This window comes from Astatotilapia calliptera, chromosome 23, assembly GCF_900246225.1.
Source record: "Astatotilapia calliptera chromosome 23, fAstCal1.2, whole genome shotgun sequence".
Classification (NCBI taxonomy): domain Eukaryota; kingdom Metazoa; phylum Chordata; class Actinopteri; order Cichliformes; family Cichlidae; genus Astatotilapia; species Astatotilapia calliptera.
In genome coordinates this window covers 10,918,595-10,940,991 of record NC_039323.1, presented here as the reverse complement: position 1 = coordinate 10,940,991, position 22,397 = coordinate 10,918,595, and the positions used below count along the sequence as shown (strand labels likewise).

Here is a 22,397-nt window from a genome sequence, read left to right as displayed (position 1 = left end):
CTGAGGGTTGGTGTGTAAGTTAAGAGAGGAAACTTTGTCAAAACTGTAAGCAGTCCAGATAGCTGAGATCTATAATGAGCCAAAGTCTAAAATGTTTCCAGTCAAATGTAGTCACTGATTTAGTCTCTAACGGTGTGTTTTAGCTGAATGGGCTTTACGTCACTTCACATCTCTCACAACACAGCTTAAGAGAGACAAGTCAAAGGAGCTTGCAAAGAAAAGCGTCTGGACTTCTTTAAGTTAATTGAAGACGTTTCACGGTGAAACGTCTTCAAGTAACTTAAAGAAGTCCAGACGCTTTTCTTTGCAAGCTCCTTTGACTACGATGACCTGGATGACTGAGAACCTTCACAGACTTAAGAGAGACAAACACTGGATAAACACATACGTACTGTGTCACAATGACCTCATGAAGTCCTCCTTGTCTGATCTAGTTTTTCTTAGCACGCACACATTCCTCCCAAAGGACTAAAGAATGTGCTGACTGTGAAACACAAAAACCAGTCAGCGCACTTGTGCCTGATATTCTTAATGATTTGAAAGTACACAAATGAACATGCATAAGCATGCTGAGGATGAAAAAAATGCAAAATATTCCAAAATATCCTGGTTAATTCAGCAGCTGAATCCACCGGCAATGTATTTCAGTCATTTGAAACAAAACTTTTAAAGTTAAACTAAGCGAAGAAAAAATTATTTTGTGTGTGTGTACTGGATTAAAAATAAAAACTAGACAGTTGGTCTGAGAATTGCAAGGTCTGCAGCGTCCGCTCCTGGCATTAAACCATCTGAACTGCCTTCACAGAAGTTCTCACACTTGATAATCATATTGCAGTGCATTTGATCAGCAGCACCAGGCCGATACCCTCTCGGGTCCTATGGACGTGGTGACCGTGTACTCAGTTTTCCACAGTTAGTCTCTACTAAGACTAAAAGAAACATGATCAGTGCTAATCAGCAAAGAGATAAACTCCTTTATTAGTAATAAATGCCTGACTGTTATAGTTACAGTACATTTCCCTTTTAAGACAGAAAGTAAACAATAATCAAAAATAATCAAGGCCTCATTCTTCTCATGTGTTCAATGCTCCCTTTCATCATTAGGATCTTTATAGTGTCCGACACCTTTTCATTCAACAGGTCATATTACTTAACTTCCGTCTTCATTATCCTGTCTCTCACGGATACAGCTCGTCATAACTGTCATTTTCAATTTTGTATTCAATTGAAGTCCATTTTGAACCTCACAATAAGTCGAGAAGTGAAGCAATGATGCCCACTTTTTAACTTTTGTACTATAAAGAGATCATTTCCAGTTGTTATTAAAATGTCATTCCATGCGTCTTAAATAGGAGCACTGACATGAGTCAAATCAGCTTCAGTTATTGTTTCAAACAGTAAGACCAGGATAACACTGCTGATTTGTGACGGTCTCCATTCTCACAAATGTAAAAACGGTGCTACATTTTCTACAGCATCATTTTTTCCATATTACATTAAAAGAGCAAACCTTTGAAGTCAGTGGAGAATGCCCAGAAAAATACATACGCTCGCTACAAACACATCATGTGGCTGTCAAAAAACAAAAAAGATTTTTTACTTCTGCCCTGTTTCGCCTGCTTACACCTCGAACATTAAAGGTTTGGTAATGTGAAACATCTGGTTACAGAGCAGCTGAAAAACACTCCTACATGAGGGGAATAACTGATTTTTTTATGTTAGTGTGTTACAATGTGATGTTCTGCTGGTAAACCGCAGGTCCTAGTACACAAATATACTCCTAAAAAATGGCTAAAGATACATAAACAAAAAAAGCTTTCCAGGTGCCTGGAGCTTCTGATCGAGAATGTGGAGGATGTGTCAGAGCTGTTCCAATCCAACGAGGCTCGTCTCTGCAGCCCACTGCTGGCCAAGATCCAACAGCTCAGAGGGCTCCTGTTCACGCCTCACTGTGTTTTTCTGGCATAGGTTTAGCCCACTCAATATTCAGTCTATAATGTTGTAGTTAAACAGTGTATGACTGGAGTATTTTATTTTGAATTAAATTTTTATTTTACTCAGTACATGGCAAAAGTTTGGAGCCACCCCTTGTTTCTTCATATTTTGCTATGAAATTTTGAAACGGGTACAGCGATTGTTTCAAACATACATGGAAAAACAGCATATAAGGCAAAAACTGAGTTTGTATGTTTAGCACCTTTATCCTTTAGCATAGTCTGAACTCTGAGCAGCTCTCTGTCATCTCTGTGAGGATCTTCAGGAATCGTTCTCCAGGCTTCTTGGATGTTTCTACCTCTGAGCTTTGATTGAGAGCAATTGATTGTGGTGACACTCCTATAGTGCTTAAAATCTGGGACTCACCACCAATTGCTCTTAGAACTGAAGAAGCTTCTCGGATGAGAGGTGAACCGTCTTCAAGGAAACTTAAAGAAGTTCAGACGCTTTTCTTTCCAAGCTTCTTAGACTACGATGACCTGGATGACTGAGAACCTTCACAGACATGACGAAGCACCATCTCGCTGGTGTACCTCTGTACTTATTGACAAAATAATGAACTAAACTGTCAAATTTGGATTCTTCACTCGATCAGACCTGTTTACACTGATTTTCAGTCCAGTTTCATACCTCCGCCATACCCTTGTTTCCCTTCATTAAGCACGGCTTCCTGACAGTCGCCCTTCCACTGAGACTAATAAGGCAGAGATCAGCTGGAGATCCAGATCATCTCTCAGGTTCTGTGTCAGGTCTTTGCTGGAGTATTTCATGTTTTTTTTAAGGACATGACTTTCAGATACTGTTCATCTGCAGCAGGTGAGACTTCTTCTGTCCACTTTGCTCAGATTAGTCGACTATCAAAATCGTTGATGACTAATTTAATAGTCAACGCGTCGTTTGAAGCTTTGTAGGATCCCAAAAGACGCAGGAATAAGTAGTAGGATTTAAGTGTAATAACCGACCAAAACAGAAAATGCCAGCACTGCATGTATAAGGATGCCAGCTGCTGTTAAACCCGAAGAAGAAAAAACTGTGTCCCAGAATTCATAGCGCGGCCTATCGCGGCCTTGCTCAGTTTCCAACATTGGTGGCAGCTAGTTAGTTTTAATACTACTCTTATTATTCTTTCTGGGTCACAAAATAAACGTTTAACATATTTTCAGTATTTTATTTGTTCCTGAGTAAATCGGTTTGGCTGAGATTAAAATTATAGTTTTAAGATAGCTGAATAAACCTCAAGCAGACAACTGATTATCAGAAGTGTGAGATGCTCGAGAGTATACTCCGGTGTCCTGTTATATTTTAGATAGCAAGGAGCAAGGAGTTTATTAAACTCCACTGAAACAATCTGCAAATTTCATTTAAATTCAATAAATTATCATCTTGTCTTTATTTTTTAGTTAGCACATACCTCAAACACTTAAAGCTGTAAGCTAATGATAGTTACATAAGAGCAGATGCATGCTGGTGCAATAAGCTGTACTTGTACGTCCAGTGGATGCATGATCTGATTAGTCGACTAATCGCAAAAATAATCGGTGACTAGTCGACTATCAAAATAATCATCTGTGGCAGCCCTAGATTCAGCTGAACAAATTATGTGCCTAAAGATCCAACTTAACATTTATTCTCTGTTGACACATCGCTGGTTCATTCCCTGAGTTAGGAACCTTTTCACACTTGAATCATTCACATTCCTCTGGAAATGCTCAGGTGCAAGGACTGGATCACAAGTGAGTGAATAAGCAGCTTTCTGAAAGCCTCGAGAACTTAAAGATTACAAGAAAGTCTGGCTCCTTGGAAGGAAAATATAAAGGAATGAAGGGTGGCTCAAGACTTTTGCACAGTCCTGTATAATGCCATGTTCGCAGTTAACTAATACGAGGACACTTAACACAGTTGGGTAAAGACCTAACAATATGGAGAAACTCTTTGGAGAGAGTCTGTGTAATCTATTATTGGAATGAGGGATGTTCAAGCATGTTCAAGTTATTCAGGAAAGATACTGTCATATTTCTGTTTGATGGCCAGAGCACGAGCAGCTGGACATGTCATCACCGGGAGACGAGGGGGTCCCAGATCCAAGCCCGACAGCTCGTTCATCAACTGTTTATTTACTCCCACATCAAAACCTGTCAGCAACAACAGCACATTATAAAATGCAGGGGAAAAAAAGACACCATTAGAGGATTACTATGTCAGTGCAAAGCTATCACTTACCAAGTTTGATGGCAAAACTCACAAGCTCCTGAATCTTGAACTGCTCGTAAAAATCAGATTAAAGATGTACAGATGTGAGCAAAGTGGTACAAATGATCAAGGACACACAGCAGCGGTAGAGAGATCAGCAGTACCTGTATCGTCCTGGCTTGGACGAGGTCGCCGGTCTCGAACGCCGATATGAGCTTGTTGACGTGACATCCTACGTAATTATATGTGCTGCGTGCAGAGAAATAAAACTACTGAGCATAGAGAAGGAATAAAGACAGAGCATCGTGCAAATGAAAAGTCACACACACACATACACACCTGCCAACTGCTCCATGGACTCCCATTACCAAAGCTCCTAGAAGTTGCTATTTTTTTAAACGAATTACATTTTTTAGGATAGTTCCATGGCTAAGGTTAAAGTGACAACATGCTACAAAAAGAGGAAAGACTGACCTCGTCTATGCCATAGAGGACTGACCAGTGAGGCGGAATGTAACTGATACACTGGCCCAAGTCCATCAGGTCACTCCCAGAGAACTTGACGCCTCTAAAGGAAGGGATGACCTTCTCAATACCTTCTATTAGTTCTCTCACGTTCACTGAAGAAATAAAACAAACAGGAAAAAAAAAAAAACCCAAAAAAACCCCCACATTATAAAAGACATATAAAAATTTAAATGGTTAGAAATGTCCAAATCTCAGACTGCCTCACCGTTGACACCAGTGACTGATGGGACATGATAATAATAGAAGGGCAGAGTTGGAGCAGTTGAAGCCACTTCCTGGAGAAAGGTCCTCAAAACATCTGAAGCGGGGTGACAAGAAAAGAGATGCATGTTGTCATGTATGAAATGTGTTATTAATGCTGCAATATGCATGTCTAAAAACATCACACACCTGCACTGCTGGGCTTGAAGAAGGACGGAGCAATGACTGCTATACCATCGGCCTCAATCTGTGCTGCATGGTGAGCCTGGAAGAAGGACAATGAAAGATGGGAAATGAATGGATTATCAATTATCTAAAAAAGAAAAGAAACTCCATTAGATATTAATAACAAGGCAAATTATTACCTATGACATTTGGATATTCTGAATAGATTTATAATCCCCACAATAAACGCCATTGCCTGATAACATCTGACTGGTCACGTGATGTGTGACATCATGTGCTCTGGAGACTTTACACCAGGCCTCACAGTCTGCTCTCTCCTCTCCTCCTCACTGGCTGTTTTTTCCTCTTTGACACACTCGCTCAGACTTACTGTGCACTCAGGCCTTGCATGCACGCTCATGTGCTGACAGACACACACGCACAGAAGTTTGATTTGTTGACTTCTTTGTCAGCCTCTTTTAAGCAGGGTTGTGACACAATGAACGGACCTCTAACCCGCACCAAACAACTAGCTGTTCTTTAACTGACATGTGACTGTCACACAGGACGTCATGTGCCAGATTATTCGCTGACTGGGACCAGATATTTCCTGGACTCGGCCCCCTGCAACACAGTGACTGCCTCACATTTCAATAGCTTTACCATTTAAACTGAACACATTTAATATAAAGTAATATAGAAACAGTGTTTTATTTTTACTGCAGGCACATGTGGTGCCTGAACACACCGCTAATATTAAATCTGACTTATCTGATGGCCATGTTGTGTATACCTCAGGTTAAGGCAAGGCTAAGCCTGCAATACTGCCTGACTAGGTCAATGTGGCGGAAACTCCACTTTAACCCTGTGTTACTAAATTTAAACATATTTTCACACAGGAGCTCGACAGAAAATGGAATCATGACATAACTCACCAGTTCTTGGGTGTCTTTAAGACTCAGGCAGCCAACATGAACAATCACCTGATCCATCCTGTGGAGAGGAGAACATTTCCTCAATATCTATTTTTTAACTGTATACTTATCACTTTAAAGCCCATGGTGACTCTAGGGAATAGCTACAATGTGCATGTGCTTGTTCGATTGTTTCTTTGCGTAATTTTGGGGGGGTTTTTGAGTAAAAATCCAATTGCCTGCGATGACTCACTTGCCCTTTGCTTTTCGACACCACTCCTCAGCCAGGAGCTTCCTCTCTTCCACACTGAGAGACATGCTCTCACCCGTGGTGCCATTCACTGCAAGCAAAGAAACGTCTGTCCAAGATCCACATCACTGAAACTTAAATCTCAAGATTCTCAGTCTTAAAAACCAAACAAGATCAAAAAGCATGTCAATAAATAGACATAAAAGGATGGCGTAGCCTATAATAGTCTAGCACAGCCCACTTGCCACCGCTTCAGCAAAGGATAGAAAAACTGTAAGAAATGAAGGAAACCGCCACGGCGAACCAGTCATCGTGGAACTTGTGCCACAGACTGCTGACTGTGCGATAATTCACAGCACAAAACTATTTCAAGTCTAGAAAGCAGTGGTGCAGACAATGATGGGGAAATTAAATAGAGCTGGAAGAGCATAAAAACACAATGAGGTACAAAGATCAGCACAAACATCCTCTGCTGACTAAGCACTCACAGAAAGTAGTGTGGAAATGAGACGTTAACACAGGAGAAGCTCAGGCTGAGCTATAGTGATTCAAAGGGCTTTTGGTGAAGTGGAAAATGAAGCGGTAAGCATTTCAGAGTCACGCCTGGCTCACGGGGAGAGCTGTGCAGAGGAAAGGGCAGGACCTTGACATTGTCTAAACTTTTCTCCATGTATGTGCCACCAAAAGAGCCGCAGATAACAGTCAGCACTCGAGACGTGGGAATCTACTTCAGCTTGTGCAGAAATTTCAAGGATGAGTGTCTGAACTGAAGAAGAATGCTTAAACTGCAAATAACAAGCGTAAAGACCAATGTGCCCTTTTTCCAGGAATATTATTACACGGGGAAGCAATGGTCTTCATTAACAGCTCACAGCAGCATTAAAAAGGCACCCTGTGGAGGTTGGTTTCCTCGAGGAACAATGGTGCAATAACGGCCTCACGGCACCTGGTTTTTAGTGTTTTGTGGACTGGACACAGCAGGAAAACTGCAGAATAATCCCACCAATCAGATTACACAAAGGGATATTCAAAGGTTGAGACTGAGTGGGGTTTCTTTGCATGTTTCACTCTTTTCTCTGGGCTATTTTGCCTCCAGCCACACGTCACTGCAAGTTCAACAAAAACATTGCATTCATAATCCAGAGTTGATTTTTGCGGTAACTCTTTGTTTTCTCTGTTTATCTGTGGAAATTTCACACCAAAGGTATGCATTAGCTGGGACTAATTTTGAATACGCCGCCCCAGCAGCTGCAGGAGACCAGTGTGTTGCATTCTTGCATGGATATGATAGGTGTGATATACAATATTTCATAAAGGCAATAATTTGAGTAAAAATTGATGGAAAGTTTCTAAAGAGCTGGATATTATACTCAGAAGGAATCATCAGTTAAATGTTTACATGGGATTTTTATTAGAAGTCAATAATGTTTTATTGAGTTGTGCAATTCAGCTAACTTGCTATGGTTTTATCCAACTCTGACTACATATAAAAACATACTTTAGATTATTTTTACACCAGGGAATGTGATTAACAAAGGAGCAACATATCTACCACAGTAAAACAACAGTATGTATACAAATCAGCGGATGAATCATGCAATATTAGAGTTGATTCAGGTGGGGATACAGAAAAAAAACACAAATATAAAAAGAAAGAATCCACAGGTAAACTTACCAAACACGTTATTTACACCTTGCTTCTCTTTCAAGTAGTCAATATAAGGTCCAATCACTGATAGGTTGATTTCACTGTTTTGGGAGAATGTGAAAAATATAGACCTACACATGTGGCAAATAACAATACCTGACAACAGGTGTGTAAGATGCCCGTCCCTGCGCCTCCCCAGTTTCAATACATCTCACACACTTTTACTGAACAGACACACAGGAGGAAAGAGGCTTCAGATCCCCTTACCCTTGACTGGTGATCGGAGTGAATGTGGCTGCAACAAGTCCGGTGAGCTTTTTGTCGGCGGCAGGAGCCATGATAGACATGTTCTGGCATAGAAAGGCATACTGGAGTGAAACAAAAGAAACACCGCAAAACAAACAGGCGAGACACAGCCTTTGACATCAGCACACTCACAAACTTTATAATACACCACAGAGCGCTGGGGCACGGTGTGTAAACAGAAGAATGGCTGTAAACTGATATACTATGAAAAGGAAATTATGGAGCATCAAAAGCAGTTCCAAAGACGATCTCCAGCTTACCTGCACGGTCTTTCCTTCTGGGAGGCGCTGGCATAGGTTTTAGTTTTAAGGGAAGTGGATCTCTGGTTATAACTTGTTTTTTTGGACAGGGATTTGCTGAAATGCTCGTCACGTGAACATCAAACAACTAAACGTCAATGGACATCGCAAAGATTCATGGGAAATGTAGTTAGTTGGGGGGGGATTGGATAACAAGTAAATATGAACTTTATCCGCTTTTATATTAAAATATTTCAAATTAAATACCTTCCTCACCTTCACGCACACACATATCGGACAGCAACTCTGTTGCTTGTGAAGCTCGCACACAAGAATTTCCAGAGGTGTGGACTCGAGTCACATGACTTGGACTCGAGTCAGACTCGAGTCATTAATTTTATGACTTTAGACTTGACTTGAAAAAATGTTGTAAGACTTGTGACTTGACTTGGACTTTTACACCAATGACTTGGGACTTGAATTGGACTTGAACCGGTTTACTTGAAAAGACTTGATATTTTACCCCAAATATAAAATTTAACATGCATATTATATAGAGATTGAAAATGTGACGTCATTCACGGGTAGAACCGCAAAGGATTCTGGGAACTCGTGGCAAGCGGTACTAGGCTTTCAATTAAAATCAGTTATACAGCGATAAAAAGTAACACAAAAATGTCAAGAAGCTGTTGTATTATTAACTGCAATAGCCGGTCGCATGACAGCCACGGGAAGCCGACGGGTAAAGAGATCGGTTGTTATCGGATTACGTCGTTGAAGAGAAATTGTTCGAGCCATGTTTCCGAAGTAACAAAGACGCGACGGATGGCCTGGATTGCAGCCATTCAAAGACAAAATATAACGTCCCAGAACACTCCAGCTCACAGGTTAGTCTGCTCCAAGCATTTACACAAAGGTCAGTCTGCTGTTGTAGTTAATGCGTCATTTTTCTTAACATAATTGGTGATATAGGTTACAAGCAAGTCTGGCGCTGAACAGAAATTGTCGCGCTATGCTCCTTTGTTTATTGTGCATAAATAGTGAATTGTCCTGACACAATATTGCGTTTCGCTTCTGTTATTATGGCACATTGACAAAAACATATACTTTTATTCACAGGATAAAACAGGTTTGTATCACTAATTGCCCAGTACGATTACAGCATACAATATTATTGTCACTGCTACATTTCTGTGATGCTACCAGAAATTATTTCCACTACTAATTAATTACCGTTGAGCTCAAAGGTCCTATTAATAAACGGTTAACGAATGTGTATTTATGACGACGATTTGTGAGACTGGTAAACTTATGATACGTACGATGGTCTTTCGTTCTACACGGTGCATTTCAAGGTCCTGCACCCATCCGTCGGTAAACTGTACCTGGGCTTGTTGCAGTGACCTGAAGTTACTAAACTTCATGAGTGTATGCACTCACTCCAAGAACCGTATGATTATAAATATGCATATAAATATGCTAAGATGAGATAGCTGACTTCATCTAACTAGCAAATGTTGTCCAGGCTACGTTGGTGATACAGTTTTTTTTAATATGTATGATATTTTTGTCATGCGATTTTAAAGCGGGTCCTACAACCGCATCCAAGAATAACATGCAGCTTATCTCAGAACCGTCGGTGAAAATTATTCTTGGAGCTAGGTTTAATTGAGCTTCATTTTAAAGAGGTGCAATTTCACAATTTGTGTATATTTTCTAAGTTCACTATTTTGTCATGTGTTGAGAAAAACACAGATTTTAAAATTACATGGTCTAATATTTACATTTAGCATAACTGCAACATGCTTTTTTTTTTTTTTTTTTTTAAAGACTCGAAAGGACTTGAAATTCAAAGTTTCAGACTTGTGACTTGACTCGGACTTTTACACCAGTGACTTGAGACTCGACTCTGACTTGCCTGACATTACTTGAGACTTGACTTGAGACTTGAGGATAAAGACTTGAGACTTACTTGAGACTTGCAAATCAATGACTTGGTCCCACCTCTGAGAATTTCACTCACATGTGCTGTACCAATGTACCTGCACATGTGATGTGACAATAAAAGTGATTTGATTTGATTTGATTTGACCATTTTTTAAATGTATTGATAGGACTGAATTTACTCAGCATTCATGGTGCATTCAATTTCCATCAGGATATTTCTCAATTGTAGCGCTACCAGCGCGTACAGAAAAGTAGTAAAAAGTTAGAATAGATTTTGTATGTGGCCATACAGTTACGGGACAGTCACATAAGTAAAATATCTAGTTTTACAGGCGGGGAGCAATAACGCTGTGCCATACGAGCAAAAGTTACTAATAGTAAACAAAGAAAACATAATAAAAGCAGGAATTCACATAAAATGACAGATATTTGGCTGAATTTGTTTCGTCTACTCTGCGGTATTGATAATTATTAGAATATTGTTGTGTTTTTTGCCTTAGATTAAACGCCGTGATTGCAAATTTAATCGCTGTGATTGTACTTTTTCTGAGCTTCCATGAACGACACAGAAGTGCAAATTTATTTTGTGTTCCTCATTTTTGACTGTCAGGTAGCTCTCCCGCCTCGTTGTGTAACCGTCATGTTACCGGGGGTGTAATGTGTGTAACTCCCATACAAACATCATCAGTATGCTATGTGTTTTCTGCCAGGCTGGTTACTGACTCGGAGTTACATTAAATCCCAACCGATAGCTCTTTAACTGCATCTCTGAGCCTGACCGAAAGTGCTGCAGGACAAATAAAACCTACGACCACACCGCCTACTCTTCCAGGAAGCGGATGTTGTTGACGTTTTCATCGTAACAGCATCCGGTTTTTTGACGGCAGCTAGCTTGGGGAAACACAGCCGTACAGCGAAATTATCAACTTAATCGCAAAAAACACGGAGAAGATACCCAGGAAAGGCCCGCTGTTCAGCGATGGAGAGGTGTTTTTTCGACCCATCTCGTATTCCCGGGTCGCCCGTTGTCACCTGCCCGGCTAGTTAGCGCCGCTCAGCTAATTAGAGACCGACAAGTGCTCGGCTTCTTCTGAGTAGCAGACGATAGAGAGCTGTCAAGAGGAGGAAATCATTAACTCTCCTGTAGTAAGCTTTTCATCTAACAGGCCGGGCGATAGCCGGAGGTGTTGCCTTAACTCTTTAATTTGTTCCAGGCTGTTTGAGGACATGAGTTATAAACACAGATAAGGCATGAACTGTTAACTCGGAACAGTCTGGTTTGGCTCACATTGAGTTATAAAGATCACCGGGAACCGTTATAACGTAAAAAAAGAGAAGCTTTCCCAACATTTCCCACTGGTGTGTTAGGCGAAAACATCTGGAAAACAGCGGTTTGGTTTCCAGCTGGATTGGTTTGGCACGGCGGGGTTTCGTCTTAATGGGGTTTTAAATGTAACGTCAGGGTTTTCCATGACAACGTGTCACACATCCTGTGTAGAATCAGCCCAGGGAAAGTAAACAGGTGTGACACGTACAGGGACCCGTTCCCAAGAGGTGGCGCACATTTCCACTACAACCAGTCGCTGGCACATACTGTCAGCTAGGCTTAAATATCTGGTTACTTGAACTCATTCCTGCTTAGATATTTACCTGTAGTTTCAGCTGTGGACGCACATTTTACCTAGTCACTCCTTGGGGTCTACACCGATAGAGTCGAAGTAGCCAAAACTAACTCTTCGTGCTGTTTTTGAGCATTGCTCATTAGACATTACCTCACAAGGAAAACTAAAAAAAAAAGAATGATTGGGATGGCATAAGTTAGTTTGTCAGGGTGGTCTCAAAGATTAGATAGTGTACTTTTAGGTTTGTATGCATTTAGCTGTAATCTTCCCAGCACACCGCAATGCCACTAGTACTGTTATTATTGATGCTGTTTGGAGCATTATGTAGCCCTGGACAGGCCATGTCCCGGGAGGAGAAGCAGAGATTGAAGTAAGTTGAAGAAAAAACACTCATGCTTTTTCCTCATCTGAGCAGATGTTATACCTGCTGACTTCTGTCCGTTCTGCTTTTGTTTAAGGAACCAAGTGGTTGAGATGTTTGATCATGCATATCAGAACTATATGGTGAGTAAACAGAAGAGCTGAGTGAGGTTCATTATTTATTTGTTCAAATCTGCGAACACACAGTCCGGTCAACAGCATCAGCACTTTGTCTAAAGTGTGTTTGTGTGTTTCCCAGGACCATGCGTACCCAGCTGATGAGCTGATGCCTCTAACGTGCAGAGGACGAGTCCGTGGGCTCGAGCCCAGTCGTGGAGACATAGATGATGCACTTGGCAAGTGAGTAGCAGGCTGCCTTTGTTATGACCACAGCAGTCCGAGGCGATTTACTTACCTTACTGCTTTGGAACTCGTCAGGAAGTTTTGTCTGTTTGTGTCACTCTTGATAAACTGCTACGATTTCCCCCTGAAAGGTTTTCGCTGACCCTCATCGATACTCTGGACACTTTGGTGGTGAGTAGGCTTTGTTTGCATCTGATGTTTATTTGTTTAATGAAAAATAGTAAATGAATAAGGATCACAGGCTGTGTAGAACAGATGATTCCATATGCTGTTTTGCTTAACAATTAGATCGGAGCACTGTGTCTAGAGTCCTTAATACTAAATATAAATTCCCAGTTAGGTATTTCTTGGATTATTTTTCTTTCCAGTGCATTTCATTTGATATTTAAACTATGTGTAATTGAGCCCAGTTTCACAGTCATCCGTTTCTGGCTTGCAGCTTTTAAATAAGACGACAGAGTTTGAAGACGCAGTGAGACGAGTCCTGTCAGACGTGCGGCTGGACAATGACATCGTCGTGTCCGTCTTTGAGACCAACATTCGAGTCCTCGGGTGAGATTGGATTAAATTGTCTTCAGATAGTTAAGGTCAACAAATACAAGCCCGTGCACTGTCCCACATTTAAAATGATAGGATTGCGTTGTACTAAATTCGCTGTATGTGGATGTTGTGTGTGCGTGCGTCTGATCAGAGGTCTGCTGGGAGGACACTCCATGGCCGTGATGTTGAAAGAAGGAGGTCAGCACATGCAGTGGTACCAGGATGAGCTCCTACACATGGCCAAAGACCTGGGGCTTCGACTGCTGCCCGCATTCAACACCAGCAGCGGCCTGCCTTATCCCAGGGTGAGACAGAAACACTTGGGCGGAATTACAGACTGTATGTAAGCTGATGTAGGCTTGACCCCTGCAGGTCGTAGAAGTGCAGGTATGCAGGGTCTCCCTAATTGAGGCAGTGTCCTGCTTCCTGCCTCTGGGCAGTTACATTTTTGTTTAACTTACATGCTGCATATATCCTGTTGAACTGTGGTTGATCTGGTTAGATTGGCTGTTTTTCTGCCTGGCAACAGATTGGGGGGGGTATGGCAGCAGGGTATGGATCCTTTGATGAAGTCCTCAGGACAACGCCATGAGTACCTTGTACTGACTGAATTCCTTCTTGCAAGAATAAAGCCAAAAGCCAACTCTAGCATTGTTACTTCTTTTATTAAATGCACTAAATGTCCACAGGAGGTTTCCAAATGTAGTTTAAAAAAAAAAAAAAGGGGTGTTATTGATGTTCTGCGGCTTGGAGGATAGCAGCAGCTCGCTCCTTGTTCAGTAAGAAGAGTGCAGGTCATATGTGACGCAGTCATAGAGGCGATCCACGTTTGTGCGATGGAAAAAATAGAAGACTTGCAGAATCTTTAGTAAAGATGTTTTGTTTTATGTGTATTACAAAATAAATGTTTGAGTTTATTCACATACAGCAAACAGTTACCTGCGTTTGCTCGGGGCATTCTTTCACTTCACGGCTTCATGTTTCCATTTTCTGCTTCGCTGCTCCGCTCGCAGCTGTCACCGCTCCCCGATGCAGACGTTCTCTCGGCCGACTTGTTTTCATGCAAATCCTCTCGCAAGATCAAACGCGTCTCTCAAAGCAGAGTTTTAATGTTTTTCTTTTCCTTTCCGATTGACAGGTGAACCTGAAACATGGCGTCAGGGGGCCCGAGACGAGGACGGGCACAGAAACGGACACCTGCACAGCGTGCGCAGGAACCATCATCCTGGAGTTTGCCGCTTTAAGCCGTTTCACTGGGGACCCTGTGTTTGAGGTAACACGCGGCCGGTCGTATGATCACGTGGTGCAGCGGGGACATTAGCACTCAGCAAAGCATCACGAGCAACACATTTCAGCAGTAATTTAAAATCGGCTCATCTTTTTCCATTATCCGTTTTCTTCTGCTGATCTAGTTCAGATTGAGCTGTTAGTCTTTTTAACATTTGCAGTCACTTACACACCACATGTCTCTGTTTTAGTTGTATCGCCTCACCGTTTCTGCACCTTGAGGCACTTGATGGCTGTCTGAGAGCTCTTATTGTGTCTCAAGCAGCCACACCCAACATGCAGTTTAAGTTTCATTTGAGATCAGTTTGCAGATCCTTGCCTTTATGAAACCACCCTGTTATGTAATGATATGTAAATATTAAAATGCCACGTAGTGTCTCATATTTACAGGTGAGATGTCGTTCTGTTTTTTTCTTGTTTAACATGTACTTTTTTTACAGTGCTCGTATCTTAATGATGATACACCGTAACCACCTGTGTTTTACCCCCCGCCTGGGGCTGCACATATTTATAGTAACTGAGTAAACTCAGCTCAGTCACCTCTTTTTGAGAACAAAAACATCTTCCCAGTTCCCTTTTTGCTGTTACACAAGTGCACGCAGACTTGAAAATTGCTGTTTGTCATCATTTCTGTTCATTTCTGCGCTGATGTTAATCAGGAAGCACCTGATGGTGTTTCTGTTTCATTAGTTTGCCGTGCAGATTTTTGACCTCGCATAAAGTCAAGTCATTTTAATGGCAAGTCTTGTTTCCTTTAACTATTCCAGTAAGCACAACGCCATGTTGTCATTCAGCTAAATATGCCTTTATTTATCCTCCGCACGTGTCATTTTCCTTTTTTAAAAAGCCGCTCGTGGAAATATAATAAAACGAGTCACATCAGGAAATATTTGCTCTGTGTTTAGTTTTTTTTTTTTTTAAATCAGCGTTATTCTGATTACAGGTATTTTTCTTTGGCTTTCTCTGTGCTCCACACTGTTTCAGTTCCTGGCAGCAGTAAACTGCTGAATAAGCACAGAGTCAGTTTCTGTAATCCTTCAAAGAGTGCAGAGCTGCTGCAGATAGATTTTTCCTGGTCAATCGATAAAGCACCCTTCCCTTATCACAGGCCCATGCCCGGAGAGCTCTGGACTTTCTTTGGGAGAAGAGGCAGAGAAACAGCAATCTGGTGGGAACCACCATCAACATCCACTCTGGAGAGTGGGTCCGAAGAGGTGAGAGAGCAGGTACAGGGAGGACTTGTGACTGAGGAAGAGAGAGAAAGACTGGGGCAGTGTTTGTTATTAAAGGAAGGAAATAAGAAAAGTGATTTGAAGTACGGTAGGATCTTGTGGGTGAACTAGAACTCTTGTGTGTCCTCTGACTCCTCTCGTCTTATAAAGTGATGATTTTGTGTGTTCCAGACAGCGGAGTCGGAGCGGGAATTGATTCGTATTATGAATACCTGCTAAAGGCCTACGTCCTCTTGGGAGACGACCTGTTTCTGGAACGGTTCAATATTGTAAGCGCGCGCACACACACACACACACACACACTTTGGTGGAGTAATCTGATGCTTCACTGTGTGAATAATAGCATTTGTCACAATGGCATCTCCCTTATGAAGCAGCGTTACAGATTTAAGATTGCTCGCTTGAGCCGAGTCCTTGATCACAAAGGTCGCTGTTCGTGTGACGCTCCTAGAACATTTTGTTACCCAAGAAGAATAGTTTGAACTTTTTTATACATGACAGATTTCTGTATTTATCTTTTCTCTTCTCACTGACGGGACTGGAAACATGCACACACCTGCCAAGTCACACCAAAACTGGTCACAGTTTACAGTTAATAAGTAATAAAACAAAATGCAGTCTGTTCTGTTTATCTTAACGGTTGTATCTTCTTTGCGTGTCCCATTTAGCACTACGCATCTATCATGAAGTACATTAGCCAGCCTCCTCTGCTGCTGGACGTCCACATCCACAAACCTCTGCTTCCTGCTCGCACCTGGATGGACTCTCTGCTGGCCTTCTTCCCAGGGCTGCAGGTCAGATTAGATCACGTGAACTCGAACCATTTGCTGGTCGTTTAGCATTTCAGTAACACGACTAACATTTCTTATGTCCCAGGTGCTGAAGGGAGATATCCGGCCTGCCATCGAGACTCATGAGATGTTGTACCAAGTTACCAAAAAACACAACTTCCTGCCAGAGGTAGTCTGTCACTGTTGGCTTCATCTTCTCAGTGAAATTTAACCACTCGGTCAGATAACTTCACGTGACTTGTGCTGCCAACTAAAACAGTTTGAAACGAACAAGCTTGCATTTATTGCTACACTGCTGCATTTTCCCTTCATCTGTCTGTCCTATTTACGCTGCTTAGCACGAGTGCGCTGACCCCTTTGTCCTGCTCCGGTTGTCCTCAGGCCTTCACTACTGATTTCAGGGTACACTGGGCCCAACATCCCTTGAGGCCTGAATTTGCAGAGAGCACCTATTTCCTTTACAAGGTAATTTATCAAGTAGTGTGACATAATGCAGGCATTCTCATTTCACAGTGCCGGATTAATATCATGCAGTAGTTTATGCTAAGCCTGCTTTTTCTACTATGTTTCTGACACATCTCAAGGTGCATGAGAATGTATCTAGTTTGTCAGAAATGTTGTAATAATTAAGCACCCTTCAACATACAGATCACTGATATGTGTTTCTAGATATGCAGTCTCATTAAAAATCCCTGATGTGCTCTCCTTGTGTTGTGATCACACTCCTGCCCTCTCGTTTTTCCAGGCCACAGGAGACCCTTACTACCTGGAGGCAGGTCGCACCATTATGGACAACCTCAATCGCTTTGCTCGTGTTCCCTGCGGCTTTGCAGCAATGAAGGATGTACGGACAGGCAGCCACGAGGATCGGTGGGAACGATAGACTCCTTATTTGAATGATGATTGTGAAATCAGGCACTGTGTTTAGATATGCTTACACCACATTAGATTTGCATACAGGAGATAATGCATGGGCAAAACAAAATGTTATCACATTCGATGGTGTGCCATCATTTAATCTTTGGATGGGGATTGTGGCAAAAGCATTTTATAAACTACACTGGGAGAAGATAGAAATCTGGTGAAGGTGTCTCCGATTGCTGAATCAAACATGTGCATCCATGTCGCTGTGCAGTAAGGAAACTTCTTTGCAGTTCCCAGAAATTAAAGAATTTATTTGGTCTTTTTTCCCCAGAATGGACTCGTTCTTCCTCGCTGAGATGTTTAAGTATCTGTTCCTGCTGTTTGCTGAACTGGACGACATACCGTTTGACGTGGAGGACTACGTCTTCACGACTGAGGCACACCTGCTGCCCCTGTCTCTCTCCATGGCCCCTCACTCCTCGCCTGCTCCCTCAAATCGAACGGTGACGAAAACGATTCCACTGTAACGAAACTTTTAGAAAGTGATGAAAGCATGGACACCTTTTGATTTAAACGTCTGGTTCCTGATGTTTCAGTCAGATGAGGAGCTGGACGACTCAAACTTTGACTGGACTTGTCCCAATACGCACCTCCTGTTTCCTGACCCTGCCTTCCCTCGCATCCTGAGAGAGCCGATCCGTAGTGCCGTTGATAAGAGCTGCCCGCGCCCTGCCCCTTACAGGTATGCACGCTAAACAGGTTAAACCGGGCTGCCAGTAATGATCTGTTTTCTATAGTCGCTCACCTCTTCTGTCTTTCATTTTCTCTGCTTCTTCCCATGCCTCCTGTCAGGGAACCTGGTATGGGCCGTCCTCCCCTCAGGGCTCAGGACTTCATGGCAAACAACCCTGAACATCTGGAGCTGCTGAGGAGGATGGGAGTCAGTCTCATCCACCTAAAGGATGGCAGGGTTCAGCTGGTCCAGCATGCTACACAGGTCAACACCACACAGCCCAGATGAACAAACACAGTATCCATAGCTGAGATAAGTGGGTTTACTGCTGCTTCTCAGCTGTTTCACTCTGAGCATTAGAATCAGAATAACCAGGTTTAAGAAGCTCTTTACGAACCGCTCTGACCACACAGTCAGTCTCTGGAAGCAATGGGGGAAAAATATCTTTTAAAATCTGAAAATATTTCTTTATAATTTATAAGTAATAAATGCAGAAGAGCATGTGCGCATACAAGATATCCGACATTTTGGGCCAGATGACTTTCACAGGTCTTTTCATCCTTTAAACGCTCTCTCCCGCTCTGTCGCCCGCAGGCGGTGAGCGCAGTGGCAGCGGAGGACGGCGTGCGGTTCATGCAGGAGATGATGGAGCTGTCCAGTCAGCAGCAGAAAGAGCAGCTGCCTCCGAGAGCCATTCAAATCGTCTCTCATCCATTCTTTGGCAGGGTGGTGCTGACCGCCGGCCCGGCACAGTTTGGCACGGATCTGTCCAAAAGTTCCACAGGGGTGAGTGGGCTCGCCAAGCTTCGGGGTTACAAGTGGTCACTAAAGGGTCCTTCTGTTGTTTTTGTTTTTTGTAAGCGAGGCGCTCACGTTTCCTCTTCAGGATCACAGATGGAGAGACGAGTGCTTGCTCGCAGAGCTCTGAGATACGTGCTGTTAGTGTCGGTCTTTGTTCTTTCTGTAACTTCGCCTCTTTTCCGCCTCGTCTGTGCAGGTGCGGGGCTTTGTCACTGTAGCCGAGCCCTACAGCGGCTGCAGTGAGATCGTTAACGCCGAGTACATCCAGGGTCACATCGCTCTGCTCCAGAGGGGTCAGTGCATGTTTGCAGAGAAGGCCCGGCACATCCAGAAGGCTGGCGCCATTGGAGGCATAGTCGTTGGTGAGCGCGAGCAGCAGATGACTGCTCAGTGACTAGATTAGCGCTCGACAACCTAATTATCTCAAAGACAGCCAGCCCAGTAATTTCTGCTCACAGCATCGTGATTAAACAGCAAAGCAACACTTTTCTGACCAGATTCACGAACAATAAGTTCTTTTTATGTTTCATATAGAAAAACGAGCAGCTGTTTTAAAAAACAAAAAAACCCATATCATTGCAGACGATAACGAGGGCAGCAGCAGCGACACAGCTCCACTCTTTCAGATGGCGGGGGATGGCCGCAGCACCGATGACATCACCTTGCCTCTCCTCTTCCTGTTCCACAAGGAAGGCAACATCCTGCTGGAGGCGCTGAAGGAGTACAGAGAGGTGGAGGTGCTGCTGAGCGACAAAGCCAGAGACAGAGGTGTGACACTCTCCCTAATGGTTCCTCTTTGTTCCTCTCCACTCGGTTCGTGAGACTCATCACGTCAGTGTGCTTATTTATGCCTCCGCTGACTGAGCCTTAACGTGGCTTCATAAAATAAAGATGGGCTGCAGGGATTCGGGCATTATTTGAAGTCTCAGAGCTTGTGGCTTATTCCAAAACCACCCACTTGTTGTGGTTATAATGGGAAATGGGGGAGGTTTGCATCCTTATCGCTCTTTCCCTCCTTTTCTCTGTGCTGTGTAACGGTGCCTTTCTCTCTTCTCTGTCCTGCTTTCTTCTCTTTCTTGCATACTCTGTCCTTTTTGATGGGCAGCGGCCATATTCAAAGGTAAACCTCTTCCTGGAAGCCTGATCGAGGGCAGTAAGTATGCGCTTTTTTTTTTTTTTTTCCTCTCTCTTCTTTAATCTCTGTTTTTCCTCTTTGTAGTAATGCTTGACGGTCTTCATCCTGTGCAGTCTGGCTCGTTGCCTCAGGTTTCTGTTTCTGACTTTCACAGAGAAGCTTGGTGCAATCACAGAAATGTGTCATTTGCTATTTCCTCCCTCGAAGAGTTTAAGTCATAGCAGCCTTTTCTGTCTTTGGTCATCATAGGTTTCACAGGAAGGCAGGACAGTGACAGGGTTTGACCACACTTATCTGCTTTTACTTTGATATAAACAGCTGTAAAAACAAATCTTTTTAACGAATCCTGAACAGTTTAAAGAGAGGCCGTTATTATGAGAATGACTTCCAGTTGTACATCTGCACCGTAGGAGCGGTTGGGTCTGAGCATCTGCTGTGCACTCTGCAGACCCTGGATCTCAGATCCTTTGATTAACGGCGAATCTGTGCCACCACAGAGCCACTGTGACATCATAATGACCAGATCGCCTGCACCCATCTGCATCTGAATCATGCAAGCCTCTGGGTTAGCGGCAGTCCTAAACGGGCGCACTCGTTCCTTAACTCGCTCACAATCTGCAGCTGAAAAAGCGGCTGCATTTTTAGAAGAGGTAACAGACTGAAAACGCTTTATCGCTGACCAGATCTGTGTCAAATTCACACTGCATCCGTCTGCCAGGTTCATTTTCGCAGCCGACTCTCAGTTTAGTTGTGGAGCTATGTGAGGAAGGTTTTATCTTCTGGGAAACATGACTCACATTCAGCATCATGCTGTTTTAGTTGTCAGCCTCTTGATGAAAACGGTTCTATTTTTGACTGAGAATGGTTACCAGGAGGCATCTATAGATTGCAGAGGAGGGAGGGGAGGAGTGTTTGTGTGTAAAGCTGTTTCGTCTCACGCCCCTGCTTCCTTTTCAGGTGCAGATGTGCAAGAAAGGGAGGAGGACTGCTTGACTGAGGCAACGACTCCCACCTCACACGAACCTATAGGCCAGTCGCAGATGAGCACGGTGGAGCTAGATGAGAGTGCTCCGGAGGAAGTCAGTCCAGTGGATGAAGATACTAGTCCTGCAGAGGAAGTTAGTGCACCAAAAGAGGAAGTCAAACCTGCAGAGGCGGAGCCGGCTGTGGCTCAGCCTCAAGAGGACAGAGACTCGGAGAAGGAGGAGAAGCCAGAGGAAGACACGGACTCAAGCAGCCAGTCGGTTGACGAACTGCTGGCTGATTGGCGAGAAGACTTGGAGGCCTTCAAGCAGATGGAAAAGGATGAGCTCTGACAGACGTTAGGTGCGTTCTGCCCTGTGACTGGTCTGATCCCGCTACGGGGAGCGACCGCGAGGTGTCACGTGTCACCGGCCTCAGTCTTATGAATCAAATGGAAGCTGGGGATGATGCATTCTCTTGCCCTCGGCAAATGGTATCGCGAGCCAAGGCGACCCACGTACTGTCTCTGGGCCATAAGGGAGTTGTTTTTAGGTTCTTACACTTTCTGTTTTATTTGTCTGAGCAGATTCTATCTGATGGATTATGACCATGACATGGACCACACTGTTTCTAACTTTGTCTCACTTTCCACTTCACATTACTTCACTGTTGTTCTCTCTATGCATTTCTGACCACTTTAACTCAGTGGCTTTCTCACAAATTAACCCACTGACCAATCAGTTTTATTTAAACGTGTTCATAGGTTTACTTGTTTGGTGGTCTCGGGCCTTATTGTATGTACACGTTGACCACAGTTGATGAGGATTGGTGATGGATAAGCTGCGGGATCACCAGGCTTGATATTGCTGAAGGCTTTACTAAGTTGCGTGTCGGTGTAAATATGTATGTTGACTGAAATTACTACAGGGCTGTTTGCTCAGGTTCTGGTTCACACCACAACAGCCTCTGGACCATGTAGGGTGAAGCAGACACACCCTCAGCAGCACGACGGGATGGATAACGGCGCCACAGGGGGGCACTGTGGGATCTGCAGTAATAAGCCAATAAGTTGACAGGGTGAGAATAAATAAAAACGAATGAGAGGAACTTGCTGTCTGAACACAGAGTGCTTGATTTAATAAAAAAAAAAAAAAAGTCAAACAGAAGGTTTAACAATGTCGCTTTCCTGTTTTACTGCACCGGACTGTTCTCATGTGATTAAAATGTTCCATTATTTTTATCTTGTTTGAGAGGAAATGATGAACACATGCTGGCTTTTGTGGAACAAAGAGGCAGGAGATGTGAAAATCACTTCTGTTCCGA

The 22,397-nt window shown here is 43.1% G+C and overlaps 2 protein-coding genes across 5 annotated transcripts; one reads left to right on the top strand and one right to left on the bottom strand.

Annotated features, from left to right (window-relative positions):
• Positions 1 to 3,509: 3,509 nt before the first annotated feature.
• npl (N-acetylneuraminate pyruvate lyase (dihydrodipicolinate synthase)) lies at positions 3,510 to 8,596 on the bottom strand. 3 transcript variants are annotated; one of them, XM_026159838.1, is made up of 12 exons: positions 8,458 to 8,596; positions 8,159 to 8,259; positions 7,919 to 7,992; positions 6,247 to 6,334; positions 6,015 to 6,072; positions 5,104 to 5,179; positions 4,919 to 5,011; positions 4,660 to 4,805; positions 4,525 to 4,571; positions 4,350 to 4,434; positions 4,216 to 4,255; positions 3,510 to 4,127 (listed from the first exon to the last, which is right to left on the bottom strand). In XM_026159838.1, the coding sequence occupies exons 2-12, from the start codon at positions 8,236 to 8,238 to the stop codon at positions 3,985 to 3,987; spliced, it is 930 nt and encodes a 309-aa protein (XP_026015623.1). In that variant the 5' UTR covers positions 8,239 to 8,259; positions 8,458 to 8,596; the 3' UTR covers positions 3,510 to 3,984. The 3 variants fall into 3 exon arrangements, with proteins under 3 accessions (XP_026015623.1, XP_026015621.1, XP_026015622.1); XM_026159836.1 differs by having other exon boundaries at positions 8,159 to 8,241; positions 8,458 to 8,594; XM_026159837.1 differs by lacking the exon at positions 8,458 to 8,596 and having other exon boundaries at positions 8,159 to 8,451.
• Positions 8,597 to 11,012: 2,416 nt separating this feature from the next.
• Positions 11,013 to 22,229, top strand: edem3 (ER degradation enhancer, mannosidase alpha-like 3). Of its 2 annotated transcripts, XM_026157778.1 has the most exons (21): positions 11,013 to 12,375; positions 12,464 to 12,509; positions 12,625 to 12,725; positions 12,860 to 12,899; positions 13,168 to 13,280; positions 13,420 to 13,573; positions 14,407 to 14,541; positions 15,664 to 15,769; positions 15,959 to 16,056; positions 16,456 to 16,581; positions 16,664 to 16,747; positions 16,960 to 17,043; positions 17,324 to 17,448; positions 17,774 to 17,945; positions 18,039 to 18,184; positions 18,295 to 18,439; positions 18,770 to 18,961; positions 19,173 to 19,338; positions 19,559 to 19,744; positions 20,082 to 20,129; positions 21,069 to 22,229. In XM_026157778.1, the coding sequence occupies exons 1-21, from the start codon at positions 12,287 to 12,289 to the stop codon at positions 21,425 to 21,427; spliced, it is 2,715 nt and encodes a 904-aa protein (XP_026013563.1). In that variant the 5' UTR covers positions 11,013 to 12,286; the 3' UTR covers positions 21,428 to 22,229. The 2 variants fall into 2 exon arrangements, with proteins under 2 accessions (XP_026013563.1, XP_026013564.1); XM_026157779.1 differs by lacking the exon at positions 20,082 to 20,129 and having other exon boundaries at positions 11,019 to 12,375.
• The last annotated feature ends 168 nt before the right edge of the window (positions 22,230 to 22,397 follow it).

What these genes read in the sequence shown, in the direction of transcription:
- npl (XM_026159838.1), bottom strand. Translation starts at nt 8,238, where the DNA reads ATGTCTATCATGGCTCCTGCCGCCGACAAAAAGCTCACCGGACTTGTT. An exon ending in AGGTGTAAATAACGTGTTTG is followed by an intron (nt 6,335 to 7,918) that starts GTAAGTTTACCT and finishes CTTTGCTTGCAG; the next exon opens with TGAATGGCACCACGGGTGAG. An exon ending in TCCAAGCCAGGACGATACAG is followed by an intron (nt 4,256 to 4,349) that starts GTACTGCTGATC and finishes TTTTACGAGCAG; the next exon opens with TTCAAGATTCAGGAGCTTGT.
- edem3 (XM_026157778.1), top strand. Translation starts at nt 12,287, where the DNA reads ATGCCACTAGTACTGTTATTATTGATGCTGTTTGGAGCATTATGTAGC. An exon ending in CTGGGGACCCTGTGTTTGAG is followed by an intron (nt 14,542 to 15,663) that starts GTAACACGCGGC and finishes CCCTTATCACAG; the next exon opens with GCCCATGCCCGGAGAGCTCT. An exon ending in TTCTGGAACGGTTCAATATT is followed by an intron (nt 16,057 to 16,455) that starts GTAAGCGCGCGC and finishes TGTCCCATTTAG; the next exon opens with CACTACGCATCTATCATGAA.